The 25,559-nt window shown below is 48.8% G+C and overlaps 1 protein-coding gene across 7 annotated transcripts in view; it reads right to left on the reverse strand.

The window, feature by feature from the left end:
- The window catches only part of PTK2B (protein tyrosine kinase 2 beta), a 115,193-nt gene that overhangs the window by 54,055 nt on the left and 35,579 nt on the right, over positions 1 to 25,559 (reverse strand). For all 7 annotated transcript variants that reach the window (XM_081000888.1, XM_081000889.1, XM_081000891.1 and 4 more), the window contains 5 exons: positions 11,657 to 11,925; positions 8,073 to 8,251; positions 6,773 to 6,860; positions 2,489 to 2,568; positions 15 to 77 (listed from right to left, as the gene is read on the reverse strand). In XM_081000888.1, coding sequence (XP_080857014.1) covers positions 15 to 77; positions 2,489 to 2,568; positions 6,773 to 6,860; positions 8,073 to 8,251; positions 11,657 to 11,875 — 629 coding nt within the window. In that variant the 5' untranslated portion in view covers positions 11,876 to 11,925. The remainder of the gene's footprint in view (positions 1 to 14; positions 78 to 2,488; positions 2,569 to 6,772; positions 6,861 to 8,072; positions 8,252 to 11,656; positions 11,926 to 25,559) is intronic.

Consider the following 25,559-nt stretch of genomic DNA (forward strand, 5'->3'; position numbering starts at 1 on the left):
TGTTGTCTACTTACTCTAGAAACTCGAAGTTGGATTTCTTGTCCAGAGCGTTGTGAGGCATGTCCTTGTAGAACCTCCTGGGGATGGAGAAAGAGATGGTCCAAATCAGACAGGAGGGGAGTGTGCAGGTGGCATCAGTCAGGTGGGTTCAGACTGCAAGGATAACTAACTGGGATCCCTCTGCTGATGCCCCTGAAGCCAAGCCTCCCCTTCCCTTGGTGTTTGTGATCCAGGAGAATTCCAAATCTAGTGCAAAAACCCATTGTGATCTTTTGGATGCAACGACAGCCGCCAGAATACTGGTGGGTCCAGAGATGGAAAGGTGGAAAGGTCGCTACCAGAGAGGATTGGCAAGTTAAACTGATGGGACTACATTGAGATGGCAAAAACGACTGGGAAAATCAGAAACCAGGAAGACCAAGATTTTAATAAAGACTGGAAGAAATTTATCTTGCATTTGGAAGACCACTGTAAACAGCTGAGCTCTTTAACAGGACTTAAAGAACACTCATGAGCTAACAGAGACCTAAGCTGTAAGAGTTAAATGGAAAATATGGAGGATATAAAATATGCGGCAAGAAATGTTAAATATGGAAACCATGGAAGGGTGGAGGGAGGTCTAAGGGTGCAAGGGAATCTTGTATCTGTCTTTTTCTTTTGTTAATTATACTTGATAAAGATAAAGGGACCCCTGACCATTAGGTCCTGTCATGGCCGACTCTGGGGTTGCAGCTCTCATCTCGCTTTATTGGCCAAGGGAACCGGCTTACAGCTTCCGGGTCATGTGGCCAGCAGGACTAAGCCACTTCTGGCAAACCAGAGCAGCGCACGGAAACGCCATTTACCTTCCCATCGGAGCGGTACCTATTTATCTACCTGCACTTCGATGTGCTTTCGAACTGCTAGGATGGCAGGAGCAGGGACCGAGCAACAGGAGCTCCTCCCTTCGCGGGGATTCGAACCGCAGACCTTCTGATCGTCAAGTCCTAGGCTCTGTGGTTTAACCCACAGAGCCACCTGCGTCCCACATTATACTTGATAGAGACTGTTAAAATATACCTGGAAAAATTATATGTATATATATATATATATAAACTCATTTCCCAAAACACCCCTTTTGTTTTTGATTGTTTTGTTTTTTGCTGTTTGCCACATGGGGCTTCCTGCAGGAAAGAAAATAAGTTAGATCTAAGCAAGAAGTGCCTGGCGTGCTCTGGTCCAGGGGGTCACAAAGAGTCGGACACGACTAAATGACTAAACAACAAAGCAAGAAATGAAACTTGCAAATGTGTCATCTGCATATTTAAATTTTAAAAATCACTATCAAAATCCTGGGCTGAGTCTTCAAGGGATGGGCTGCCCCAATGGGAGGGTTTGAGCACTGAGGTGGAAGGTGGCCAAAATCAAGCTAGATGCTGGGAAAGCTAACATTTTGGCACTGGAAAAAAAAGAGTTTTTGGTGAATATTGTGACATGTGAATTTTGAAAGTCACAAACTCTCCAGAGGGTGTTGCACTCTTGCAGATTCTCCCTGGTGAGCCACGTAGGTCTCCAATGCTTGGGGGAAGAAAAGGAGTGGCATGATCCCCACATTTCCAAATAATGTTATGGCTCCCCACAGGTGTACTGGAAGAAGCAAAGATCCCCAGTGTCGAAGCAATGATTCTTCAACATCAACTTTGTTGGACAGGTCATGTTGTGTGGATGCCTGATGATCGTCTTCCAAAGCAACTACTCTATTCCGAACTTAAACCCAGGACACAAGGGAGAAACGTCCTAAGAGGAAGGTGCGCTTGGCAAACCCTCACCAGGATCAACTCCCACCCGGAAACCAATGTCCCCACTGTGGAAGGATGTGTGGATCCAGAATTGGCCTCCACAGTCACTTATGGACCCACTGTTAAGACAGTGTTTATGGAAGACAATCTTACTTGGCTACGAGGGATCGCCAAAAAAGAAGCTTATGTGAGAACAGAGCACCGTGTAATCCATGTGCCAATGATAAGGACATAAGAAGAGCCTTTAGCTGGATCAGGCCAAAGGAGGCCCATCTAGTCCAACAAACTGTCCTCACAGGGGCCGACCGGATGCCCCACAACAACTGGGTTTTGCAAGCATTGCTTCTGAAATTGCTTTGGAGACGCACACAGGAATCACTCTCTGCACCACTGTGGTGACACTCAATCCTAAATAGGCCCAATTTCTTTCCACTGCATCCCTCCTGTACTTATTCGGCCTCTCTGACTTTCTTTTGGGTTCCCTCAAACTCCCACACATGATTTTGGGGGCTCCCTGCAGACACGAATCGCTCCTTTCCTCCAGCTCGCCCAGTTCCGTTGCAGAGTAGGGGACAGGTCAGTGCTTTTGCAGGAGCAACAAGTTTTCTGTGATTGTGTAACCCCAGAGGCAGGCAGGCAGATGGTGTAACCCAGAGGCTCATACGCTCGGTGTAACCTTCCCCCGCCCCCCCCCCCGCAAGCCCACCTACCTGAGCTCCAGGCAGCCCAGTTGAAGGGCCATCCCCTCACTCACTTTGCTGGCATACAGCTGCATGTACTCACTCCGGAGCTGGAAAAAGCAGAAGCAGAAATATGAAGAGGACCAGTTAAGGAGGTGGAGGTAAAGGTAAAGGGACCCCTGACCATTAGGTCCAGTCGTGGCCGACTCTGGGGTTGGGGCGCTCATCTCGCTTTACTGGCTGAGGGAGCCGGCGTACAGCTTCCGGGTCATGTGGCCAGCATGACTAAGCCGCTTCTGGTGAACCAGAGCAGCGCATGGAAACGCCGTTTACCTTCCCACTGCAGTGGTACCTATTTATCTACTTGCACTTAGACGTGCTTTTGAACTGCTAGGTTGGCAGGAGCAGGGACCGAGCAACGGGAGCTCACCCCGTCACGGGGATTTGAAACGCCAACCTTCTGATCGGCAAGCCCTAGGCTCTGTGGTTTAACCCACAGCACCACCCACGTCCCAGGTGTGCTTGAATTGATTTTAGATCTATTGCCTCCTCCTGGAATCCTAGAAATGCAGAGCTGGAAGGCACCCCGAGGTCCTCTAGTCCAACCCTCTGCCATGGCAGCAGAAGTGAATGAAAATAATAATAATAATAATAATTTATTATTTACACCCTGTCCATCTGGCTGGGTTTCCCCAGCCACTCTGGGCAGCTTCCAACAGAATATTAAAATACAATAGTTTATTAAACATTAAAAGCTTCCCTAAACAGGGCTATGAACCTAAAGGGAAGCCATCTCCCCCTGCTCTTTTGGACCGGCTTCCTGTTTCCCACAGTGCGGAAGGACACAAGAGAGACTTGAAGGCAATTTAAAGCCCTAAAAGGCCTCGGTCCTGTATACTTCCAGCAACGTACTTCCAGTCTTCCTTCACCTGCAAGCATAGGAGAAACCATGAAGTCACACCTCCTTGACCAGCAGGTCTCTACAATGCATGGACATCACTTTGGGTCCTGAAACAGCACATCTAGCAGATTGTGCAAGAGTTTTCCTACAGGGGTCTCTTTACCTGTATACCTGAAGGAGCGTCTCCACCCCCATCGTTCTGCCTGGACGCTGAGGTCCAGCACCGAGGGCCTTCTGGCAGTTCCCTCCCTGCGAGAAGCCAAGTTACAGGGAACCAGGCAGAGGGCCTTCTCGGTAGTGGCACCCGCCCTGTGGAACGCCCTCCCACCTGATGTCAAAGAGAACAACAACTATCTGACTTTTAGAAGACATCTGAAGGCAGCCCTCTTTAGGGAAGTTTTTAATGACTGATGGGCGGGGTATAAAATTATTATTATTATTATTATTATTATTATTATTATTATTGAGTTGTTCGCTGGTGCTTTTGAGACATGGGGATTGTCTTCTTCTTGTTGTTGTTGTTATTATTATTATTCCCTTCCGTCTAAACTGGCATCTAAAGAAAAGAGCGACCCGCACAGTTAATTCCACAAATTCATTGTCCAGCCTGAGTCTACATGGAGCCCAGAGATCATCCACCTAACCTCTTTAAAACAAGAAATAAACTTTGCCCCACTTCTGGCCATGTCAGCCCTGCCGCATACGAGGTGAGGGCAACAAATGCCCTTTCCCACAGTGCACCAGACACTGTCTGAAATACTGCAACACCGAACTTCCTTTGCGGGTGGGGAATATGGACAGCAAGACCTGGAACTTGTGGCTGCAGGGTGGAGTTCAGGGCCAGCTGGGAAGCTTTGCAATTTGCAAAACCCTCCGATGCAAAGGCAGCTTTCCTCACACCTTAGAGCCTAAATCGTGAAGAGGTTTGCACCCAGGACATCACTGAGAACATGGGTAGGAAAACTTAAGGCCTGGGGCCCGGATCCGGCCCAATCGCCTTCTAAATCCGGCCCTGGACGGTCCGGGAATTGGTGTGTTTTTACATGAGTAGAATGTGTGCTTTTATTTAAAATACATCTCTGGGTTATTTGTGGGGCATAGGAATTTGTTCATTTACCCTCCAAAAAATATAGTCCGGCCCCCCACAAGGTCTGAGGGACAGTGGACTGGCCCATAGCTGTCAACTTACAGAATTGAAAATAAGGGACCAGAAGCCTTGAAAATAAGGAATCAGCAGCCAAAATAAGGGATTTTCAGGGCACAGGTATGTTCAACTTCTGAGCCCCTCCAAGCTAAAGGCAGAAAGCCCAGCCAGCAGCCAAACGAAGCCTCAAGCGGTGGTTCCCACAGCGCAGCAACCCGGCAAAGGGGATGCAGCAAGGAAAACCACCGTCACCTCTCCGCTGGGAAGCGCTGAGCAAAGGCGAGTCCCCAGGCAACGCGGCCGATTTGATCGGCACAAGGCATGCAAGCTCCACCCCCCAGGCGTTCTTAGACTCCTTATTGGGTGAGCAATGCAGCCAAGCAACACAGTTGGAGCCTCCCTCCTCCCTGGCCGGCAAGGAGGGAGGGAGAGGAGCTGCTTCCTTTGAAACCCAGGAAATTTAAGGGGCATCATCAATAAGGGACAGCAGCGGGACACGGCACTGGGATAAGGGAGCTTCCCGCCAAATAAGGGACGGTTGACAGCTATGGACCGGCCCCCTGCTGAAAAAGTTTGCTGACCCCTGACTGAGACCGTTCAGCTTCAAACCAAGCTCTTACTACTCACTGAGCCACCATTGTTATGAAGAAGAAAATGTTTTCTGAACAGGCAGGGTGAGGCCGCTGCTTTGTGTAGTGCAGCCTCCCCAACCTGGTGCCCTTCAGATGTTTTTCACTACCCAGCTGGGGCTGATGGGAGTTGTCATCCAAAACATCTGGAGGGCACCAGGTTGGGGAACGCTGGCTGCTAACGGATTCTGAGTGATATGAAAAGTGACAGCCGTGGGCGAGATTTCAGCCGCAGGCATGACATACCAGACATTTCCACTGCGCAAGGTGTGCATGGACTGTGCAAAAGGGCTTTACTTTGCCGGGAGGGGGGAATCCCCTTTTGGGGTTCCCCTTCTCGGGTGCCAAAAAGTGCATGCCATGAAGCACCTGGTTTCACTTCCATCCTTGCACACCATCCACTCCCTGGTCCTGAATGGGGTAACTGTGCCCCTGAAGGGTCTCTTCTCAGGTGCGCAGCCTGGGAGTCATTTTGGACTCACAGCTGTCCATGGAAGCGCAGGTCAAATCTGTGTCCAGGGCGGCTGTCTACCAGCTCCACCTGGTACGCAGGCAGAGACCCATTCTGCCCGCAGACTATCTGGCCAGAGTGGTGCATGCTCTGGTTATCTCCCACTTGGACTACTGCAATGCGCTCTACGTGGGGCTACCTTTGAAGGTGACCCGGAAACCGCAATTAATCCAGAATGCGGCAGCTAGACTGGTGACTGGGAGCGGCCGCTGGCACCACATAACATCAGACCTGAGAGATCTGCATTGGCTCCCAGTACGTTTCCGAGCATAATTCAAAGTGTTGGTGCTGACCTTTAAAGCCCTAACGGCCTCAGTCCTGTATACCTGAAGGAGCGTCTCCACCCCCATCATTCAGCCCGGACACTGAGATCCAGTGCCGAGGGCCTTCTGGTGGTTCCCTCATTGAGAGAAGTGAGGATACAGGGAACCAGGCAGAGGGCTTTCTTGGTGGTGGCACCCGCCCTGTGGAACGCCCTCCCTTCAGATGTGAAGGAAATAAGCAGCTATCTTCTCTTTAAAAGACATCTGAAGGCAGCCCTGTTTAGGGAAGTTCTTAATATTTAATGCTGTATTGTTTTTAACACTTGATTGGGAGCCGCCCAGAGTGGCTGGGGAAACTCAGCCAGATGGGTGGGGTATAAATAACAAACAAACAAACAAACAAACAAACAAATAAATAAATGGTAATAATAATTGCAGCAGAAGACATGTTTCCCTAAAGATGCTGAGAAACACATCAAATTCGATGTACACAGGCGCATAGGAAGATGCTTCATGCAGGAAGATGCTCAGCAGAAGACACTTAACGTTAGGGTTGCGGGTTCGAATCCCACCTTGGCAACAGATTCCTGCATTGCAGGGGGTTGGACTAGATGTCCTTCAGGGGTCCCTACAGTTCTATCATTCTACCTCAGTACTGTTCTGCTGGCAGGTAGGTCTCCAGGGTTTCAGGCTTGAGTCTTTCCCAGCCATACCTGGAGACGCCGGGGATTGAACCAGCGGCCTTCTTCATGCCAAGCAGCTGATCTATGGCAGACCTACCACCCTTTTGCCTAGATGCAAAAGGAGAGCACAGCGCCACACGGCTTCAACACAGCTGCGCCCGGGATAAACGCAAGGCCTCCAACCTGCTGGTAGAAGTACAGGAGCGTCGTCCGGTCCTCTTGGAAGCGTTCTACGTAGTCCTCCGGGAGGTAGCGGATCTGGAGGTCGTACCTTAAAAGGAGAGGACAGTTTAATCTTACGATACCCATCGCTTCACCTGCTTGAAGATCACATCCAGCATCTCTACACCTCTCTCCGGTTTTGCTGGCAGGATCTTATCTTTGGAACTCACCGGTCCCCAGAGATTGCAGTACAGTGGTACCTTGGTTCTCAAACGCCTTGGTACTCAAACAACTTGGAACGCAAACACTGCAAACCTGGAAGTAAGTGTTCCAGTTTGTGAACGTTTTTTGGAAGCCGAACGTGCTCCGTTTTGAGGGTTACACTTCCGATTTGCATTTATTATTTTGCCCCAGAGCTCTCCCCATGAAAGACTGCTTTTTAAATCTGAAGCAACACAAACGCCAATTTGCCACGGACTGCCATGTGCTCTGATTAAACTGTAGAGAGAGGGTTATCACAGGGAAGTGGAGAACGCGCAACGTGAATTTGGGGGCAGGGAAGCAGGGTGAGTGTGTGTGGGAATCCTCCAAGAGGTTTGGAGATCGTGGCCAGGAGAGATCCACAGGGCCTGGAATTTGTTGAATTTCCCTGCTCTCCCGTAGAGTGTCACAGTGTGCTGACGGCATGCTTTAAAAGTCCTGATGGCATCACCATGTAGGATTATTCCAGGGGCTTTACTATTGGGAGGGGCACTAAAGCATGGCCATTTTAGACTACAACTCCCATCAGCCCGTCAGCAAAGCCTTTTTGGACTACAACTCCCATCTGCTCCGGCCAACGCAGCCCCTTTTGGACTACAACTCCCATCCGCTCCGGCCAACGCAGCCCCTTTTGGACTACAACTCCCTTCAGCTCCATTCAACACAGCCCCTTTTGGACTACAACTCCCATCTGCTCCGGCCAACGCAGCCCCTTTTGGACTACAACTCCCATCTGCTCCGGCCAACGCAGCCCCTTTTGGACTACAACTCCCTTCAGCTCCATTCAACACAGCCCCTTTCGGACTACAACTCCCATCTGCTCCGGCCAACGCAGCCCCTTTTGGACTACAACTCCCTTCAGCTCCATTCAACACAGCCCCTTTTGGACTACAACTCCCATCCGCTCCAGTCAACGCAGCCCCTTTTGGACTACAACTCCCATCAGCTCCAACAAACACAGCCCCTTTTGGACTACAACTCCCATCCGCTCCAGCCAACGCAGCACTTTTGGACTACAACTCCCATCAGCTCCCTCCAGCCACGGTCGTTGACTTCCTACCTCCACTCGGCTTCAATGTGCAGACACTCATACTTGTCCTGGACTTCCCCCACTGTCAGGTCCGGGTGGAGCCAGTGGATCTCGTCCGATTTCACGTGCTTCAGGCGTAATCCGTAGCACTCAGCGAGCTGGATGTCCGGACCAATCCTCCCGCTCTGTAGGATCGACTTGATCACTTCCTGCAGAACAGAGTTGCAGTGAGAAAGCAGGAAAGGCCAGGGTTGTGTGTGTGTGTGTGTGTGTGTGTTTGTGTGCAGGACAAAGGGGTGGGAGAAAAGAAAAAAGTTGTGACAATCCTGTGCAAATTGGAGAAATCAGATTCCAGAGGAGGGGGAAACCCAGTCGTTTTGACGAAATTGTGCTTTAAAGGCAATTCGCCCCACCCCAAAGATTAGATTGAGACTTAATCAAAATTTGAAATAGAGGTATTAAATAATAAGTATAAAATTTTGTCTAAAATGTATAAATTGCTGCTTGAATGGCACTTGAAAGGTGAAGAGGTAAAGTCGGTTCTGATACATTGGGCCAGAGATTTTGGGTATAATATACAGCTAAAAGATTGGGAAAAACTGTGGAAAGAAGGATTAAAATTTACTGCATGCAATGCTTTGAAAGAAAATGTGGTGAAAATGATGTATAGGTGGTATATTACCCCTGTGAAATTAGCTAAAATATATAAAACAAGTAATAAATGTTGGAAATGTAAAGAAAAGGAAGGAACTTTTTATCACATTTGGTGGGAATGTAAAAAAGTGAAAAACTTCTGGGAAATGATATATAATGAGATGAAAAAGATGTTAAAATATACATCTATTAAGAAACCGGAAGCATTTTTACTTGGCATTGTAGGAGATGATATTAATAGGCAAGATTGTAAGTTGTTTTTATATGCAATGACAGCAGCAAGAATATTCTGGCACAAAAATGGAAAAAAAAGAATTACCGCCAAAAGAAGAATGGCAGATGAAACTGATGGACTACGCAGAATTGGATAAATTAACAGGAAGGATTCAAAACCTTCGGGACCAGAGATTCTTAGAAGACTGGAGTAAATATAAGAACTATTTGAAAAGTAATTGTAATGAACAGATTACGCTAGTAGGATTGCAAGAAGTCTAGTGAGGATGATTATTTGAAATATTGCAAGAAAGATTGTGAGGAGAATTGTTAGTTAATGATAATTAAGAGTAATAGAGAAATTAAGAAATGCAGAATAAGTGATAAAGAACGGAAAAGCATCAGTGGTGTTGATGGAAGACTAAAATATTGTATAAGATAAGAAGTTATGTGATTGTTGGAAATGATATGTTAAAAAAATTAATAAAAGTGTGTGTGTGTGTGTGTGTGTGTGTGTGTGTGTGTATTAATTAGATTGAGACTTAAAGGGCACTGGATTGCTATAAAAAGGAGGAAACTGGTTTTTTTTTAAAAAAACCCTGCTGCTTGTTTTTACTGCAAGGGAAATGTGGCCTCGCTGGTCCATATGCTCTGGGAACGTTCTGTCATGTACTTCTTATGCACAAGATGTTTTCAGATGCTCTAACGCCCATCTGCGGGTTCCCACTTATGCAAGCCACCTTAGATGATCCTCCTGGGCCCATGGGGTTGACATTCAGGGACATGTAAGGAGCCCTTCTCTGCGTGTTGAGATTTTGGAGAACTAAGACTTTCCTCAAAGGTCCGTATAGTTCAAGCTATGGTTTCCCCAGTAGTGATGTATGGAAGTGAGAGCTGGACCATCAAGAAGGCTGATCGCCGAAGAATAGATGCTTTTGAATTCTGGTGCTGGAGGAGACTCTTGAGAGTCCCATGGACTGCAAGAAGATCAGACCTCTCCCTTCTGAAGGAAACCAGCCCTGAGTGCTCACTGGAAGGACAGATCCTGAAGCTGAGGCTCCAATACTTTGGCCACCTCGTGAGAAGAGAAGACTCCCTGGAAAAGACCCTGATGTTGGGAAAGATGGAGGGCACAAGGAGAAGGGGAAGACAGAGGACGAGATGGTGGGACAGTGTTCTCGAAGCTACCAGCACGAGTTTACCAAACTGCGGGAGGCAGTGGAAGACAGGAGTGTCTGGCATGCTCTGGTCCAGGGGGTCACGAAGAGTCGGACACGACTAAACAACAACAACAACAAGACTTTCCTCAGGGAACCCAAAAACAGATTACGGGTATTTGAGCATCTCCAGAAAGAATCCCACCCCTATTAAACAACAGAAATTGGATAGGTCAGGGTAGGGGCAATTAAAGGAAACCTTATTCTGGAGAATTTTGTTTTAACCTCTAAGGCCGGCATCCCCAACCTGCGGCCCTCCAGATGTTTTGGCCTACAACTTCCATGATCCCTAGCTAATGGGACCAGTGGTCAGGGATGATGGGAATTGTAGTCCAAAACATCTGGAGGGCTGAAGGTTGGGGATGCCTGCTCTAAGGTTTGGTGTAAATAAAGTGTAAATGAGTAGAGGTTATATACCAGTAATGGGTTGCTCTCATTTCATTTTATCTGTTTCTTTCTTTCATTATTGCTTTTCTATCCATTCTTAAGGGTGCTCAAAGTGGCAGGCCTTTATCTATTTACTAAATTTCTATAGCACCCTTCCTCCGGGGATCACAGGGTGCTTGACTATATAGTTCCCCCACCTCTCCTCCAGTGACCGCAGCAACATCACCCAGTGAGTTTCATGGCTGAGTAGGAAATTGAACCCAGGACTCTCCCACGTCCTCTCTAACCACTATGCAAATCCTGCGCCTGAGTTTTAAGTAGTCTTAAATGTTACGATGCACAGGAAAGAGACAATAAGAGGCCAGGGAGTGCAGGAGAAGGGCCCATATGGTATGCAGGATGAGACCCTATCTGCCCGCAGACTGTCTTGCCAGAGTGGCACTTGCTCTAGTTATCTTCCGCTTGGACTTCTGCCATGCGCTCTACTTGGGGCTACCTTTGAAGGTGACCCGGAAACTACAACTAATCCAGAATGCGGCAGCTAGACTGGTGACTCGGAGCGGCCACCAAGACCACATAACACCGGTTCTGAGAGATCTGCATTGGCTCCCAGTACGTTTCCGAGCACAATTCATAGTGTTGGTGCTGACCTTGAAAGCCCTATATAGCCTCGGTCCTGTATACCTGAAGGAGCGTCTCCACCCCCACCGTTCAGCCCGGACACTGAGATCCAACGCTGAGGGCCTTCTGGCGGTTCCCTCATTGTGAGAAGTGAGGTTACGGGGAACCAAGCAGAGGGCCTTCTCGGTAGTGGCACCCGCCCTGTGGAACGCCCTCCCTTCAGATGTGAAGGAAATAAGTAGCTATCTTATCTTTAAAAGACATCTGAAGGCAGCCGTGTTCAGGGAAGTTTTTAATATTTAATGCTGTATTGTTTTTAACACTCTATTGGAAGCTATCCAGAGTGGCTGGGGAAACTCAGCCAGATGGGTGGGGTATAAATAATAAATTGTTGTTGTTGTTGTTGTTGTTAATAAATCAATAAAAACAAACAAGTAAGTTGCCTCCCTCTTCCCCCCACCGCCACCGCCCTCCGATCTTAGGCTGAGCCCCAAAAAACCCTTTTCCCTGTGACAGTCTCACCCTGATCTCGGTCATGACGGTACACTTCACTAGCTTGAAGTTCTTCCCCATGTTGAAGCTGTTGCTGTGGAAGCAGACCTTGAGGATCCGGACCTCGTCCTTGTCGATGTCGATGGGCACGGCCACCATGGTGGACTCCGAGGGCCCCGCCAGGCTGAAGCAGCTGCGCAGAGAGTTCGCCCTCAGCCGGCTCAGCGCCTCCGGCAGTCCGGACATCATTTTGAGCAGCGGCGGCGGCAGTGGGGTAGCTAAAGCCGGAACATCACTCCCTGGAGAGGAGAGAGGAGAGGGGTCAGGCGGAAAGCAGCTCAGATCGTATAAAAACCCTAGGAATTGTAGGGCCAGATTTAGGTTTGACGAGGCCCTAAGCTCCTAAAGGTAATGGGGCCCTTTATATGTCCAGCTGACCCTAATTGACCGGCAGATGCTCTCCAGAATCTCAGGCCAAGAGAAATCCTTTGCACCAGATCCTTTCAAATCACAGATCCTGGGGTTTAGACTGGCACCACCTGCATGCAAAGGAAGTGTTCTGCCAGCCTGTCCAGATACCCAGAGGGGCCAGCTTTCATTCCTGTAATCTGTGGGTGCACCCCCTGTCCAGGGCCGGATTGAGGTTGGATGAGGCCCTAAGCTCCTGAAGGTAACGGGGCCCTTTATATGTCCAGCTGTCCTTTGTCAGCAACAAATTGTCCCTGTTTTTTGTGTTGAATATATGCTATATGGTAATTGATGGACCTCATAGGTATCTAAAGCAATTAATAATAATAATAATAATAATAATAATAATAATAATAATGATTTATTTATACCCCACCCATCTGGCTGGGTTTCCCCAGCCACTCTGGGCGGGTTCAAACAAAACACTAAAATACAATAACCTATTAAACATTAAAAGCTTCCCTAAACAGGGCTGCCTTCAGATGTCTTCTAAAAGTTTGGTAGTTATTTTTCTCTTTGACATCTGGTGGGAGGGCGTTCCACAGGGCGGGCGCCACTACCAAGAAGGCCCTCTGCCTGGTTCCCTGTAACTTGGCTTCTCGCAGTGAGGGAACTGCCAGAAGGCCCTTGGAGCTGGACCTCAGTGTCCGGGCAAAACGATGGGGGTGGAGACACTCCTTCAGGTATACTGGACCGAGGCCGTTTAGGGCTTTAAAGGTCAGCACCAACACTTTGAATTGTGCTCGGAAATGTACAGGGAGAGAACCATGACCTTGAGCTCCCTGGAGGACAAGTCAGCTGCGAACATAACAATAAACCCCAGAGGAGCCCCCTGTCTCCCCATGGAGGATGCTCATCTGAACAATCAGGTCCTATCCTATGCAGAAATGCCCTGAGGTTACGCATCTCCCATGGTAAAGGCTGCCTGGAAGGGAGCAAGCCCCAAAATTGTGGGATGTGAAACACAAGAGCAGTCAAGTACAACAATCCTAGAGTGATCATGTTTACACATGGGGAGGAATGTTTGTCCAGCCACCAGGTAAACTTCCTGTTTCCTTCTGGGCTGGGACAGATTTCCTCTGCATGTGACTGGAGGTGGACGTGGCCTCACCTGTGCAGGTAACAACAAAAGCACAGGGCAGGGCAGCCATCTTTCTCTCTTTGACTACATGCATCGAAGAAGCAACATCTGCTTAGCCAAAGATGCTGTCTTGGCTTCCAGCCAAGAGAGGAAAAAGGGACTGTCTGTTTATGGGATATTTTCCAGGTGTATGTTACTTTTCTAAGCTAAGTCTGCCTTCTGGGATCCGAATGTGAACAGAATGTGAGTGAGTAAACTCTTTTTATACTTTTATAGAAGACTGTGTCGTGTCTTATCTTTTATGAGGGAATAAGGGGAAAATACCAGAACAGTTATTATAGAAGCTTTAGCGAGCCTGAGCAAACGCATCTGCTGCGAGTTTAAAAAGGGGAATGTTACTCTGCTAAATTGTGAACTTGTTAACACAAGTTGGAAAGGCTATAACCAAACAATATATCCTCTCCTGCATCCCTGAACATTCCCACAAAAATAAGCGTCATGCTACGCAGAGTGGGGAGGGTTAGCTCAGTCAGTAGAGCATGAGACTCTTAATCTCCAGGCCATGGGTTCGAGTCTCATGCTAGCAAAAGGTTCCTGCACTGTAGGGAGTTAGTCTAGATGACCCTTGTGGCCCATTCCAAATCTACAATTCTATGATTCCAACAGAGGAAGAAGCACTGCATGTCCCAAAAAACCCAGGGTTTGTTCCATGCTATTGCCCTTAGGCTAGTCTCCCCCTCCATATGCATATGTGAATGTTGTACAAATTCAGTCCAACCAAGGTACATAGGAAACGTTCCCTGCCGGCGCGTTTTTCAGAGTTGGGGAAAGCTGCACCGGTTGAATTCCTGCCCTGTCAAAGGTGCAAGAGCTCTGCCTGGAGGAGGAAGCGTGCCTTGCTGGTGTCGCTCTTGCCCCAACCGGGCAGGAGGGGGCGACAGAGCCGCGCAAACGCAGCCTGAGCTTTCCACCCCGGGAGAGGAGAGACATTTGATCTGCAGAGAGTGTGATTCTCACAAGTACAGGCGCTTCCTGGGGGAGATGGAGCTGGCTGACTCCTCCAGCCTGCTGCCACCCGCAGCTCCCTGCCAATTCCAACTCTCCATCTGGTAGCCTAACTAAGTCATGCATGCTATTCCCTGCTGACTAGGAGGAATCTGAGCCAGGATAGGGACCTCTCCCCTCCTTTGATATTAACGTATGACACAGGGACCTCTGACTGTTAAGTCCAGTCGTGGCCGACTCTGGGGTGGGTGGCCGAGGGAGCCGGCGTACAGCTTCCGGGTCATGTGGCCAGAGCAGCGCACGGAAACGCCGTTTACCTTCCCACCGGAGCGGTACCTATTTATCTACTTGTACTTTGACGCGCTTTCAAACTGCTGGGTTGGCAGGAGTAGGGACTGAGCAACGGGAGCTCACCCCGTCACGGGGATTTGAACCGCTGACTTTATGATCAGCAAGCCCTAGGCTCTGTGGTTTAACCCACAGTGCCACCCACATCCATTTTAGATGCATTTTAGGTGCATTTTAAAGGTAAAGGTAAAGGGACCGCTGACCATTTGGTCCAGCCTCTGGGGTTGCGGCGCTCTTCTCACTTTACTGGCCAAGGAAGCCGGGGTATAGCTTCCGGGTCACATGGCCAGCATGACTAAGCCGCTTCTGGCAAACCAGAGCAGCGCACGGAAACGCCGTTTACCTTCCCGCTGGAGCGGTACCTATTTATCTACTTGCACTTTGACGTGCTTTCGAACTGCTAGGTTGGCAGGAGCAGATACCGAGCAATGGGAGCTCACCCCGTCACGGGGATTCGAACCGCCAACCTTCTGATCGGCAAGTCCTAAACTCTTTTGTTGTTGTTGTTGTTTCAGTGCTATCTGGACATACCCTTTATTTACGTATACATCTTTCAAATTCTGCTTGATGCACTATTTTAGAAATGTGAAGGGGGGGGGAATTAAGGCGAGGGAGGTGGTAGACGACTTTCATTTGAAATGAATTCTTTTCAACCCTACGTAGAACTCCTTAACAGGTCAGAGGCGGGATTTTGGAAAGCAAGGAAAGATGTGAGTGAGGAAAGTTTCTCCAACCTGAGTGGTTAGAGCACGATCCAGCAGAAAGAGTTCTGAAATGCATTTCCTAGTGCATTCTCTTCAAATTTAATTCATTTTGTATCTGCATAAGAATCACAGGATTGTGGAGGCAGGAGGGTAATCTAGTCCAATCGCCTTCGATGCAGGAATCACGACTGAAGCATCCATGACTGATGGCTGTCAAATTTTTGCCTAAAAATCTCCAGTGGAGGAGAGTCTGTTACCATAAAGCACCAATGCTGCAGCAAGCAAAGGCTCTAGCAGCTCAGCCAGCTGCTTGTGGCTGGAAAGCCAGACAGGATGTTTGTGACTGTTGCCATGGGAACAAAGGGGCAGTCCATTCTGTACTGAGCACCGGATGTTAGCTCAGTGTGTGTGTGTGTCATATGACCCGTACTGGATGTACTTGGGAGGAGTTTCTTCTTGCTGTTGTTGAGTGCAGACATGATTCTCTGTACTGATGTAAGAGGCAGAAATAAATGATGTAAATAGTTTTCTGTCTGCTTCTTTCCCCTCCCTGGGGACACCAAAGGGGAGAGAGGAAGAACGGTGTGTTCCTCTCATACATCTGAGAAGAATCGCCGGACCTCGCCTGCTTATCAGCAGAGTTGAGACGCGGGGAGGTCGACAGGAATATCTGCCGGTGCCTACGCTGTGGCACATTCCTCTGACCCAGGCAGAATTCCAACAGAGTCCACCGTCAAACAGCTCTTGCCCTCAGAAAGTTCTTATTTATTTATTAAATTTGTATACAACCAATCATCCGAAGATCTCAGAGTGGTTCACAAGATGACAAAGTTCTTCCTGATGTTGAGTCAGAATCTCCTTCCTTGTAACTTGAAGCCATGGGTTCGAGTCCTCCCCTCTGGAGCAGCAGAAAACAAGCTTGCTCCTTCTTCCATGTGACAGCCCTTGAGATGTTTGAAGATATCCATCACATCACCTCTCATCAGGAAATCAAAGAGTAGCTATAATTTGGATGTTGTTGTTACCTCCGGCAGGAAGGTAAACGGCGTTTCCATGCGCTGCTCTGGTTCGCCAGAGGCGGCTTAGTCATGCTGGCCACACGACCCGGAAGCTGTACACCGGCTCCCTCGGCCAGTAAAGCGAAATGAGCGCCGCAACCCCAGAGACGTCCTCGAATGGACCTAATGGTCAGGGGTCCCTTTACCTTTAAAAAGAATACAGGAAATTACGTTCCTTCCTTGATTTTTGAGTTGCAACCACAGGATGCCAACCGTGGCCTGATCCTGCATACCTCTTTTTAAATTCTTAGGCTCTTATTGAAAGTTTTGAAGTTACTCTGGTTCACTGTTATTATCTCTTACGTGTTGCAAAGAAAGAGAGAGGGAGGAGGGAGGAATAACATATCATTTGACAGCGGGCCAAATCCTGAGCGACTGAGAACAGACTCGCTGCGTTAATGGCCCCACTGAGGAGTTGGCTGACCTCATCCCTTCCGCTATCCTCCTATCAGGGACAGAGATTTACAAATGAGTGATGCATGAGAGTAATAGCCGTCGTCCCCAACCCTTTCCCATTGAGACAGAGCTGGCTGTCATCTTGCATGCTGCGACATATGAATAAACTGCAGCCTTCGCAGCTTTCGCTGGGGCAGCGTGATACTACGGTTGTCTCCAAGACGGGTGCAAATGGGTGATGCCTGACTTTTGCTGGGATGAAGGAATCCGAGAGCCAAGAAAAGGAATGATGCTAAGAAGGGAGGTGGGGATTGACCCACATTCGCCAAGCTCTGAGCTTGTGTATTTTGCAAAGTTGCAAGGGTCCTCTGCTCTCTGTTTATTTAAAATATTTCTGTAGCAGAGCAGCTCACAACACAGAAACACAAGACAGTAAGATCCACATTAATAAAATGTGGCTGGGGAAACCCAGCCAGATGGGCAGGGTAGAAATAATAAACTACGATTAAATTATTACTACTATTATTATAAAATATTAAAATGCAGTAACAGCCAACCACAGTTTAGCCAATACAACATTGCAAACCGTGGCTATAAGGTGTTCTGCCCCACCCTTCCCTTGCCCTCCATCTCCAAAGATCCTGGGGGTTGTTCTTTGGTGACAGCCTAAGCATTTTCTGCCATTTATTTCGTGCATTTTGAGGCAGCTCTTCAGTGATCATCTCACGTCGGCTAACAATAAAAATGTGTTATGAACATGCAAGTAGTACAGCATTGGAACAGCGAGTCTGCTGTGGGAATGCAATCATTGTGTTTTGATTAGATGTGCAATATTGTCTCCTGGACTGAGCTCAGTGGAAACGGATTCTGTGTGTTTATAGCGGCTTCCGGCTGTGCACGGTTCTGATTGGCTGGAAACTGGAGATGTCACTAAGTCAACTTCTGGCTGTGCACACAGCTGATTGGCTGGTAACGGAAGGCATCATTATATCATATGTGCTCAGCACAGTTCTGATTGGCTAGAAACTGGAGATGTCACCCAGTCACCCCCTTCCTCCAGTATTTCAACATTTACAAAATTCATTCCACCTTTAGAATAATTGTGTGTGTGTGTGTGTGTGTGTGTGTGTGTGTGTGTGTCTAGGGGCAAATTTACATTCAGCTGACTACATGCCTTGTTTTTACATTTTTAAAAAGGGAGCCAGCCCACCTGTAGCACAGAGGAAAGTGTGGTACAGAATTTTGGATCAGCACTTTGTTCGAGGACTAGGGCAAGAATCACAATCCTGATCTGCCTTATAGGGTTGTGACAAAAAGTATTTACTGACTTGATTTTTATAGCACATGACCTCCCAATTGCCTGAAAGAGGCCCCTGGTTCAGTTTCCGCTAGAAATCAAATCTCTGCAATGAAAGATTTGGGGGCAAAACTGGGCTGGATGGACCAAGAGTCTGACTGAGTCTTCTTCTTCTTCTTCTTCTTCTTCTTCTTCTTCTTCTTCTTCTTCTTCTTCTTCCTCTTCCTCTTCCTCTTCCTCTTCCTCTTCTTCTCTTCTTTGGCAATCTCTCATGGTCAAGTAAGATTGTCTTCCATAAACACGGTTTGAACAATGAGTCCGTAAGTGACTGCGGAGACCAATTATGGATCCACACGTCCTTCCACAGTGGGGACATTGGTTTCCAGGCGGGAGTTGATCACGGTGTGGATTTGCCAAGCGTGCCTTCCTCTTAGTACGTTTCTCCCTTGCGTCCTGAGTTCGAATGTCTTCAAAGCCCAGGACACCTTTGGTAAAGGCTGTTCTCCAACTGGAGCGCTTGCAGGCCAGGGTATCCCAGCTGTCCGTGTTTATACTACATTTTTAAAGATTTGCTTGAGAGAGTCTTTGAACCTCTTTTGTTGACCACCAGCATTACGCTTTCCATTTTTAAGTTCAGAATAGAGCAGTTGCTTTGAAAGACGATCATCAGGCATCCAGTCCAACGAGTACCAAGTCTGACCGAGTACCAAGGCAGCCTCACGTTATCCGTGCGAAAGAAGCACCTGAAGCAATTTCCCCCAAAGCCTGATGGATGTCATTAATCACGCTCCGTCACATTACCACCGGTCTGAAAGCCATGGAACAGAAAAATGTCACCACCTCCATCCCACACAGAGCCCATTGCAGCTAAGAAGCAGGGAGAGGAGCAATCGGTTTCCTGGGAGACTCACTGAAAAGGCACAGATCCGTGAATGAAAGCCTGGAGGGAGGAGCTGTGGGGTTGAGGCAGCAAAGGCAAGGAAGAAGCCTGGGTCTTTGTGGAGCTGCCACAAACTGATGTGGAACCACGGAGCGCAGAGCTGGAACCACAGAAACTGAGCAGAGCTGACGTTTTCAACCATTTTCACCCATCCCTCTCTGTGCCCAGTGTAGAGTTGGGAAAGGTTCAGGACAGGGTAACCGGAATGATCAAGAGGAAGGAACGACTCCCCAATGGAGAAAGGTGGCAGCATATGGGTCTCTTTAGTTTAAGAAGAGAAGAAGAAGAAGAGTTTGGATTTGATATCCCGCTTTATCACCACCTGAAGGAGTCTCAAAGTGGCTCACATTCTCCTTTCCCTTCCTCCCCCACAACAAACACTCTGTGAGGTGAGTGGGGCTGAGAGACTTCAGAGAAGTGTGACTGTCCCAAGATCACCCAGCAGCTGCGTGTGGAGGAGCGGGGAAGCGAACCCGGTTCACCAGATTACAAGACTACCACTCTTAACCACTACACCACACTGGCTCTTAAGAAAAGGGTTGCCAGTAGACTTCTTAAACTAGGGTGCCCAGAACTGGACACGACTCCAGGTGGGGTCTAATAATAATAATAATAATAATAATAATAATATGATGATGATGATGATGTTATTTATACCCCGCCCATCTGGCTGGGTTTCCCCAACCACTCTGGGCGGCTCCCAACAGAAAATTAAAAACACAATAAAACATCAAACATTAAAAACTTCACTAAACAGGGCTGCCTTCAGATGCCGTTTAAAATATAATAATAATAATAATAATAATAATAATAATAATAATTTATTATTTGTACCCTGCCCATCTGGCTGGGTTTCCCCAGCCACTCTGGGCGGCTTCCACAAGTAAAAGTAAGATACAGTGGTACCTCAGGTTACAGACACTTCAGGTTACATACGCTTCAGGTTACAGACTCCGCTAACCCAGAAATAATACCTCGGGTTAAGAACTTTGCTTCAGGATGAGAACAGAAATTTTGCTCCGGCGGCGTGGCAGCAGCAGGAGGCCCCATTAGCTAAAGTGGTACCTCAGGTTAAGAACACTTTCAGGTTAAGAACGGACCTCCGGAACAAATTAAGTTCTTAACCTGAGGTACCACTGTAGATGCTTATTGCCTTGACATCTGATGGGAGGGCGTTCCACAGGGCGGGTGCCACCACCGAGAAGGCCCTCTGCCTGGTTCCCTGTAACCTCCCTTCTCGCAGGGAGGGAACCGCCAGAAGGCCCTCGGAGCGGGACCTCAGTGTCCAGGCTGAACGATGGGGGTGGAGACGCTCCTTCAGGTATACCATGGCAGAATAAAGAGGCACGATCATATCACTTGATCTGGACTTTAAACTAAAGTCCACTGTTTTGTTCTCACGGCCGCCGGCCAGATACCCCCAAGGAAAGCCTGCAAGCAGGACATGAGCGCGCGAGAGAGCACTCTCGTCTTGCTTCAAAAATGTGTTCCCCAAGGGAAGACGTTCCTTTCCCTTGGTTTGCTGCATGGTTTGGGTGCCTTAGATGCAAAAGCTTGTCCCGGCTTTAATTACAGGCTGCCTCTGTCTGCTGCGAAGCACTGAGATATTCTAAATTGCTCAGCACGGTGTGTGTGTGTGTGTGTGTGTGTGTGTGTGTCTTAGGATTCTCTCGGCACCCCACCCCAGTTCCCCACAGCCTATGGGCTCAGGATGCCATAAGTCTCTTCCTTCTCAGAATGGAGCTGCTTAATTGCTGCCTGGAAGTATATATAATTATAGTTATACGGCCCTCCAAATTCTCTTCCGTTCTTGGATGGAAGATTGCACAGGGCTCTGGCTTAGCTGAAAGAATTTGCCTTGAAGGGTAGGGAAAGGAATCTTTAAAGGGCGGCGGCGGGGGGGGGGGGTTGGGGGGTTGGTCGCAGCTCCAGCCTTCACAGGAACGTAAGAACAGCCTGCAGGATCAGGCCAACGGCCCATCTAGTCCAGCATCCTGTTCTCACAGTGGACGACCAGATGCCTGTGCAAAACTGGCGAGCAGGATCCAACACAAGGACATTGTCTCCTCCTGCAGTTGCGTGGCGAGTCCCCCCCCCCCCGTGGAAATAATGACACATGACACAAATATTAAGGTTAATGGGCTAAATAAGGCCACAACTTTATTGGTTACAGGTGATGAGCGGTATTGGCTTAGGCATTGGTCCTAACTGACTATATCCGATTTCAGCCCATACGCTTGAAGTCCAGGAAGGGTTAACCACCAGTAGGGGGAGTCCTGCTGATGCACATCAACTAGAAACTCCCCCGGGGTCACCAATTGTGGGCGTGCCTTGGGCCCTCACCTCCCCAGGCTTTGGACAGGGCCACGGCCCCCAGAATCCTTTACCGGACTACCCTTCAATATGTGGGGCAGGTGATGGCGCTTCCTCCCCTCTTCCAACTACAGAACTATACCAATGCCTAACCACCAATACTCAGAAAGTTGTGGCGATTTGCTACGAGGTAGGCGGAAACCAAGTGGCTGGTGCCAATTTGCCAAGTGGAAAAATTCCTACCAGGCCCCTCAACAGTGACCAACCAAGGTCCATAGCAAGGTCAAGGAACAAAAACCTTATGGGGGGGAGGGGGGAAACAGGAACAGCTGGCAGGCAGCGAAGAGGGAGATCCCCGGCCGTGTCCTGTCTTAAATAGGGCAGGCCATGCCCCCAGAGCCAGCTGATTGGCTGGCCAGGGGGTGACGCAGCCGGGGATTCCCCCAATTGCGCGGGGTGGGGCTGTGAAGCCCACAACTCCACCTCTTCCGAAGGGCGGAAGTGGCTTTCCCATGAACTGGTATTCTGAAGCATTGCAGGCGCCAGTCGTGGAGGCAGTGCATAGCCATTGTGAGTAGCAGCCATCAATAGCCCTCTCCTCTTCCATGAATTATTCTAATCATCTATTAAAAGCCATCTGGGTTAAGGTTAGGGGACACGGGTGGTGCTGTGGGTTAAACCACAGAGCCTAGGACCTGCCGATCAGAAGGTTGGTGGTTCGAATCCCCACAACAGGGTGAGCTCCCATTGCTCGGTCCCTGTTCCTGCCAACCTAGCAGTTCGAAAGCACGTCAAAGTGCAAGTAGATCAATAGGTACCGGTCTGGCGGGAGGGTAACCGGCGTTTCCGTGCACTGCTCTGTTTCACCAGAAGCGGCTTAGTCCTGCTGGCCACATGACCCAGAAGCTGCACACCGGCTCCCTTGGGCAATAAAGCAAGATGAGCGCCACAACCCCGGAGTTGGCCACGACTGGACCTAATGGTCAGGGGTCCCTTTACCTTTACCTCCTTGAATTAGTCTAATCATCTATTAAAAGCCAGCTAGGTTAAGGTTAGGGGACACGGGTGGCGCTGTGGTCTAAACCACTGAGTCTCTTGGGCTTGCTGATCAGAAGGTCAGCAGTTCGAATCCCCGCAACGGGGTGAGCTCCTGTTGCTCGGTCCCAGCTCCTGCCAACCTAGCAGTTTGAAAGCACGCCAAAAAATACAAGCAGATAAATAGGTACCGCTACAGTGGGAAGGCAAATGACGTTTCTGTGCCCTGCTCTGGTTTCGGTGTTCCGTTGCACCAGAAGCGGCGTAGTCCTTCTGGCCACATGACACGGAAAAACTGTCTGCGGACAAACGCCGGCTCCCTCGGCCTGTAAAGCAAGATGAGCGCCGCAGAGTCACCTTTGACTGGACTTAACTGTTAGGGGTCCTTTACCTTTACCTGTAGGTTAAGGTTACCAGACGTCCCCGTTTCCTAGGGACAGTCCCCAGATTTACAAATCAGTCCCCTGACAAAATCCATCTATTTAGTAGGAAGTTGAAAAGTATCCCTGGATTCATTGAAAAAAATCTGGTAACCTTAATTTAGGTTCTCTGGCAGTGAGTTCTTCCTTAAGAGCTCAAGGCACAAACTGGAATTCTGCCGGAAAGATGCATGGGGATGTCAGCAATCGACTTGTCTGCTCCTGCACCCCCCATCTTGTTGCCCTCAGCCTTATGTGGGGTGCTGTCATATGCCGAGCCAATCAGCGAGTCGCCCCCCCCCACCCCAGAAGATGGACCTTGAGTTCGCAGAGGCAGAAGTGAGATCTCTTGCCAGAATTGATTAAGGACCCTTCCAGACGACCTATTTATTCAGCATTCATCTCGATTTGCTTGCATAAAACTCACACCGATTGGTTTGCAGGGCAGTTACATGACGATAAGCATTCAACCTGCATTTATCCAGATTTGCTTGTGGGCTGTTTAAAGATGTTAAAAGACTGTCAAATTTTTAAAAATGTAGTACAGTGGTACCTCGGGTTACAGACGCTTCAGGTTACAGATGCTTCAGGTTACAGACTCCACTAACCCACTAATTGTACCTCGGGTTAAGAACTTTGCTTCAGAATGAGAACAGAAATTGCGCGGCGGCAGCAGGAGGCCCCATTAGCTAAAGTGGTGCCTCAGGTTAAGAACAGTTTCAGGTTAAGAACGGACCTCCAGAATGATTTAAGCTCTTAACCCGAGGTACCACTGTATAACCACCGACAACTGGGAAACACTGGCCTGCGAGCGTTCCAGTTGGAGAACAGCCTTTACGAAAGGTGTCATGGGCTAACCCACTAATTGTACCTCAGGTTAAGAACTTTGCTTCAGGATGAGAACAGAAATTGCACGGTGGCAGCGCGGCGGCAGCAGGAGGCCCCATTAGCTAAAGTGGTGCCTCAGGTTAAGAACAGTTTCAGGTTAAGAACGGACCTCCAGAATGATTTAAGCTCTTAACCCAAGGTACCACTGTATAACCACCGACAACTGGGAAACACTGGCCTGTGAGCGTTCCAGTTGGAGAACAGCCTTTACCAAAGGTGTCATGGGCTTTGAAGACACTCGAACTCAGGACGCAAGGGAGAAACGTGCTAAGAGGAAGGCACGCTTGGCAAATCCACACTGTGATCAACTCCCACCTGGAAACCAATGTCCTCACTGTGGAAGGACGTGTGGGTTCAGAATTGGCCTCCACAGTCACTTACGGACTCAGTGTTAAGACCATGTTCATGGAAGACAATCTTACTCAGCTACGAGGGATCACCAAAGAAGAAGACAACACCTTCTCATTGAGCAGTTAGGCAACCCACACTTTAAAGTGAATTTCCCAATTTTCCAAGTGGAAAAAGCTAATTTTATGGGGGGGGGGGCGTGTTTCTGTTTGGTTTCCCAGAAAGGTGGGTTTGTTGTGCTAGAGCAACAAGGCTGCATTGTTCTACTTTAAATGCCTCAATTTCCAGCTCACATCCCTCCCACAAAATTGTGACAGTCTGGAGGCACCCAAAGGATCTGGTGAGAAGAGAAAGAGGGGGCGACATGTCAGAGCAAGGTGTGTTTGTTGTTGTTGTTTAGTCGTTTAGTCATGTCCGACTCTTCGTGGCCCCCTGGACCAGAGCACGCCAGGCACTCCTGTCTTCCACTGCCTCCCACAGTTTGGACAAACTCATGTTCGCAGCTTCGAGAACACTGTCCCACCATCTCGTCCTCTGTCGTCCCCTTCTCCTTGTGCCCTCCATCTTTCCCAACATCAGGGTCTTTTCCAGGGAGTCTTCTCTTCTCATGAGGTGGCCAAAGTCTTGGAGCCTCAGCTTCAGGATCTGTCCTTCCAGTGAGCACTCAGGGCTGATTTCCTTCAGAATGGAGAGGTTTGATCTTCTTGCAGTCCATGGGACTCTCAAGAGTCTCCTCCAGCACCAGAATTCAAAGGCATCAATTCTTCGGCGATCAGCCTTTTTTATGGTCCAGCTCTCACTTCCAGTGTTTTTAGGATCCACATTGATTTTTACTAAGAACATAAGAAGAGCGTTGCTGGATCAGGTCAAGGGCCCACCTCATCCTGTGGCCTGTTCTCACAGCAGCCAACCAGATGCCCCCAAGTGAATCTTGTGAGCAGGATCTGAGTACAAGAGCAACTCTGCCCTCCTGTGGTTTTCAGTGACCAGGATTCAGCCATATAGCTGCTTCCAACTGTGGAGGCAGAACATGACCATCCTGGCTAGTAGCCTCTCCTCCATGAATTTGCCTTAATCTCTTTCAAAGCCATCCAAGTTGTTGGCCATCACTGCCTGCTGTGGCAGGGAGTTCCACAGTTTAACTCTGCGCTGCATGAATAAGTTGTTCCTTTAACCAGTCCAACACTCAATTCTCACGGTGTCCAACCAAATGGAAAAGCCCATAAGCCGGCCTGAGTCCGCCAGCACTTTCTCGTCACTTGTGAATCCCAGAAACTGGTCCTGAGAGGCTAATAATAATAATAATAATAATTTCTTATTTATACCCCACCCATCTGACAGAGTTTCCCCAGCTACTCTGGGCGGCTTCCAATCGAGTGCTAAAAACAATACAGCATAAAATATTAAAAACTTCCCCAAACAGGGCTGCCTTCAGATGTCTTTTAAAGGTAAGATAGATGCTTATTTCCTTGAGTTCCACAGGGCGGGTGCCACCGAGGAGGCCCTCTGCCTGGTTCCCTGTAACCTCACTTCTCGCAAGGAGGGAACCGCCAGAAGGCCCTCGGCGCTGGACCTCAGTGTCTGGGCTGAACGATGGGGGTGGAAACGCTCCTTTAGTTCTACCGAGCCGAGG

Source organism: Podarcis pityusensis, assembly GCF_964106645.2.
Source record: "Podarcis pityusensis genome assembly, chromosome: 3".
NCBI lineage: Eukaryota > Metazoa > Chordata > Lepidosauria > Squamata > Lacertidae > Podarcis > Podarcis pityusensis.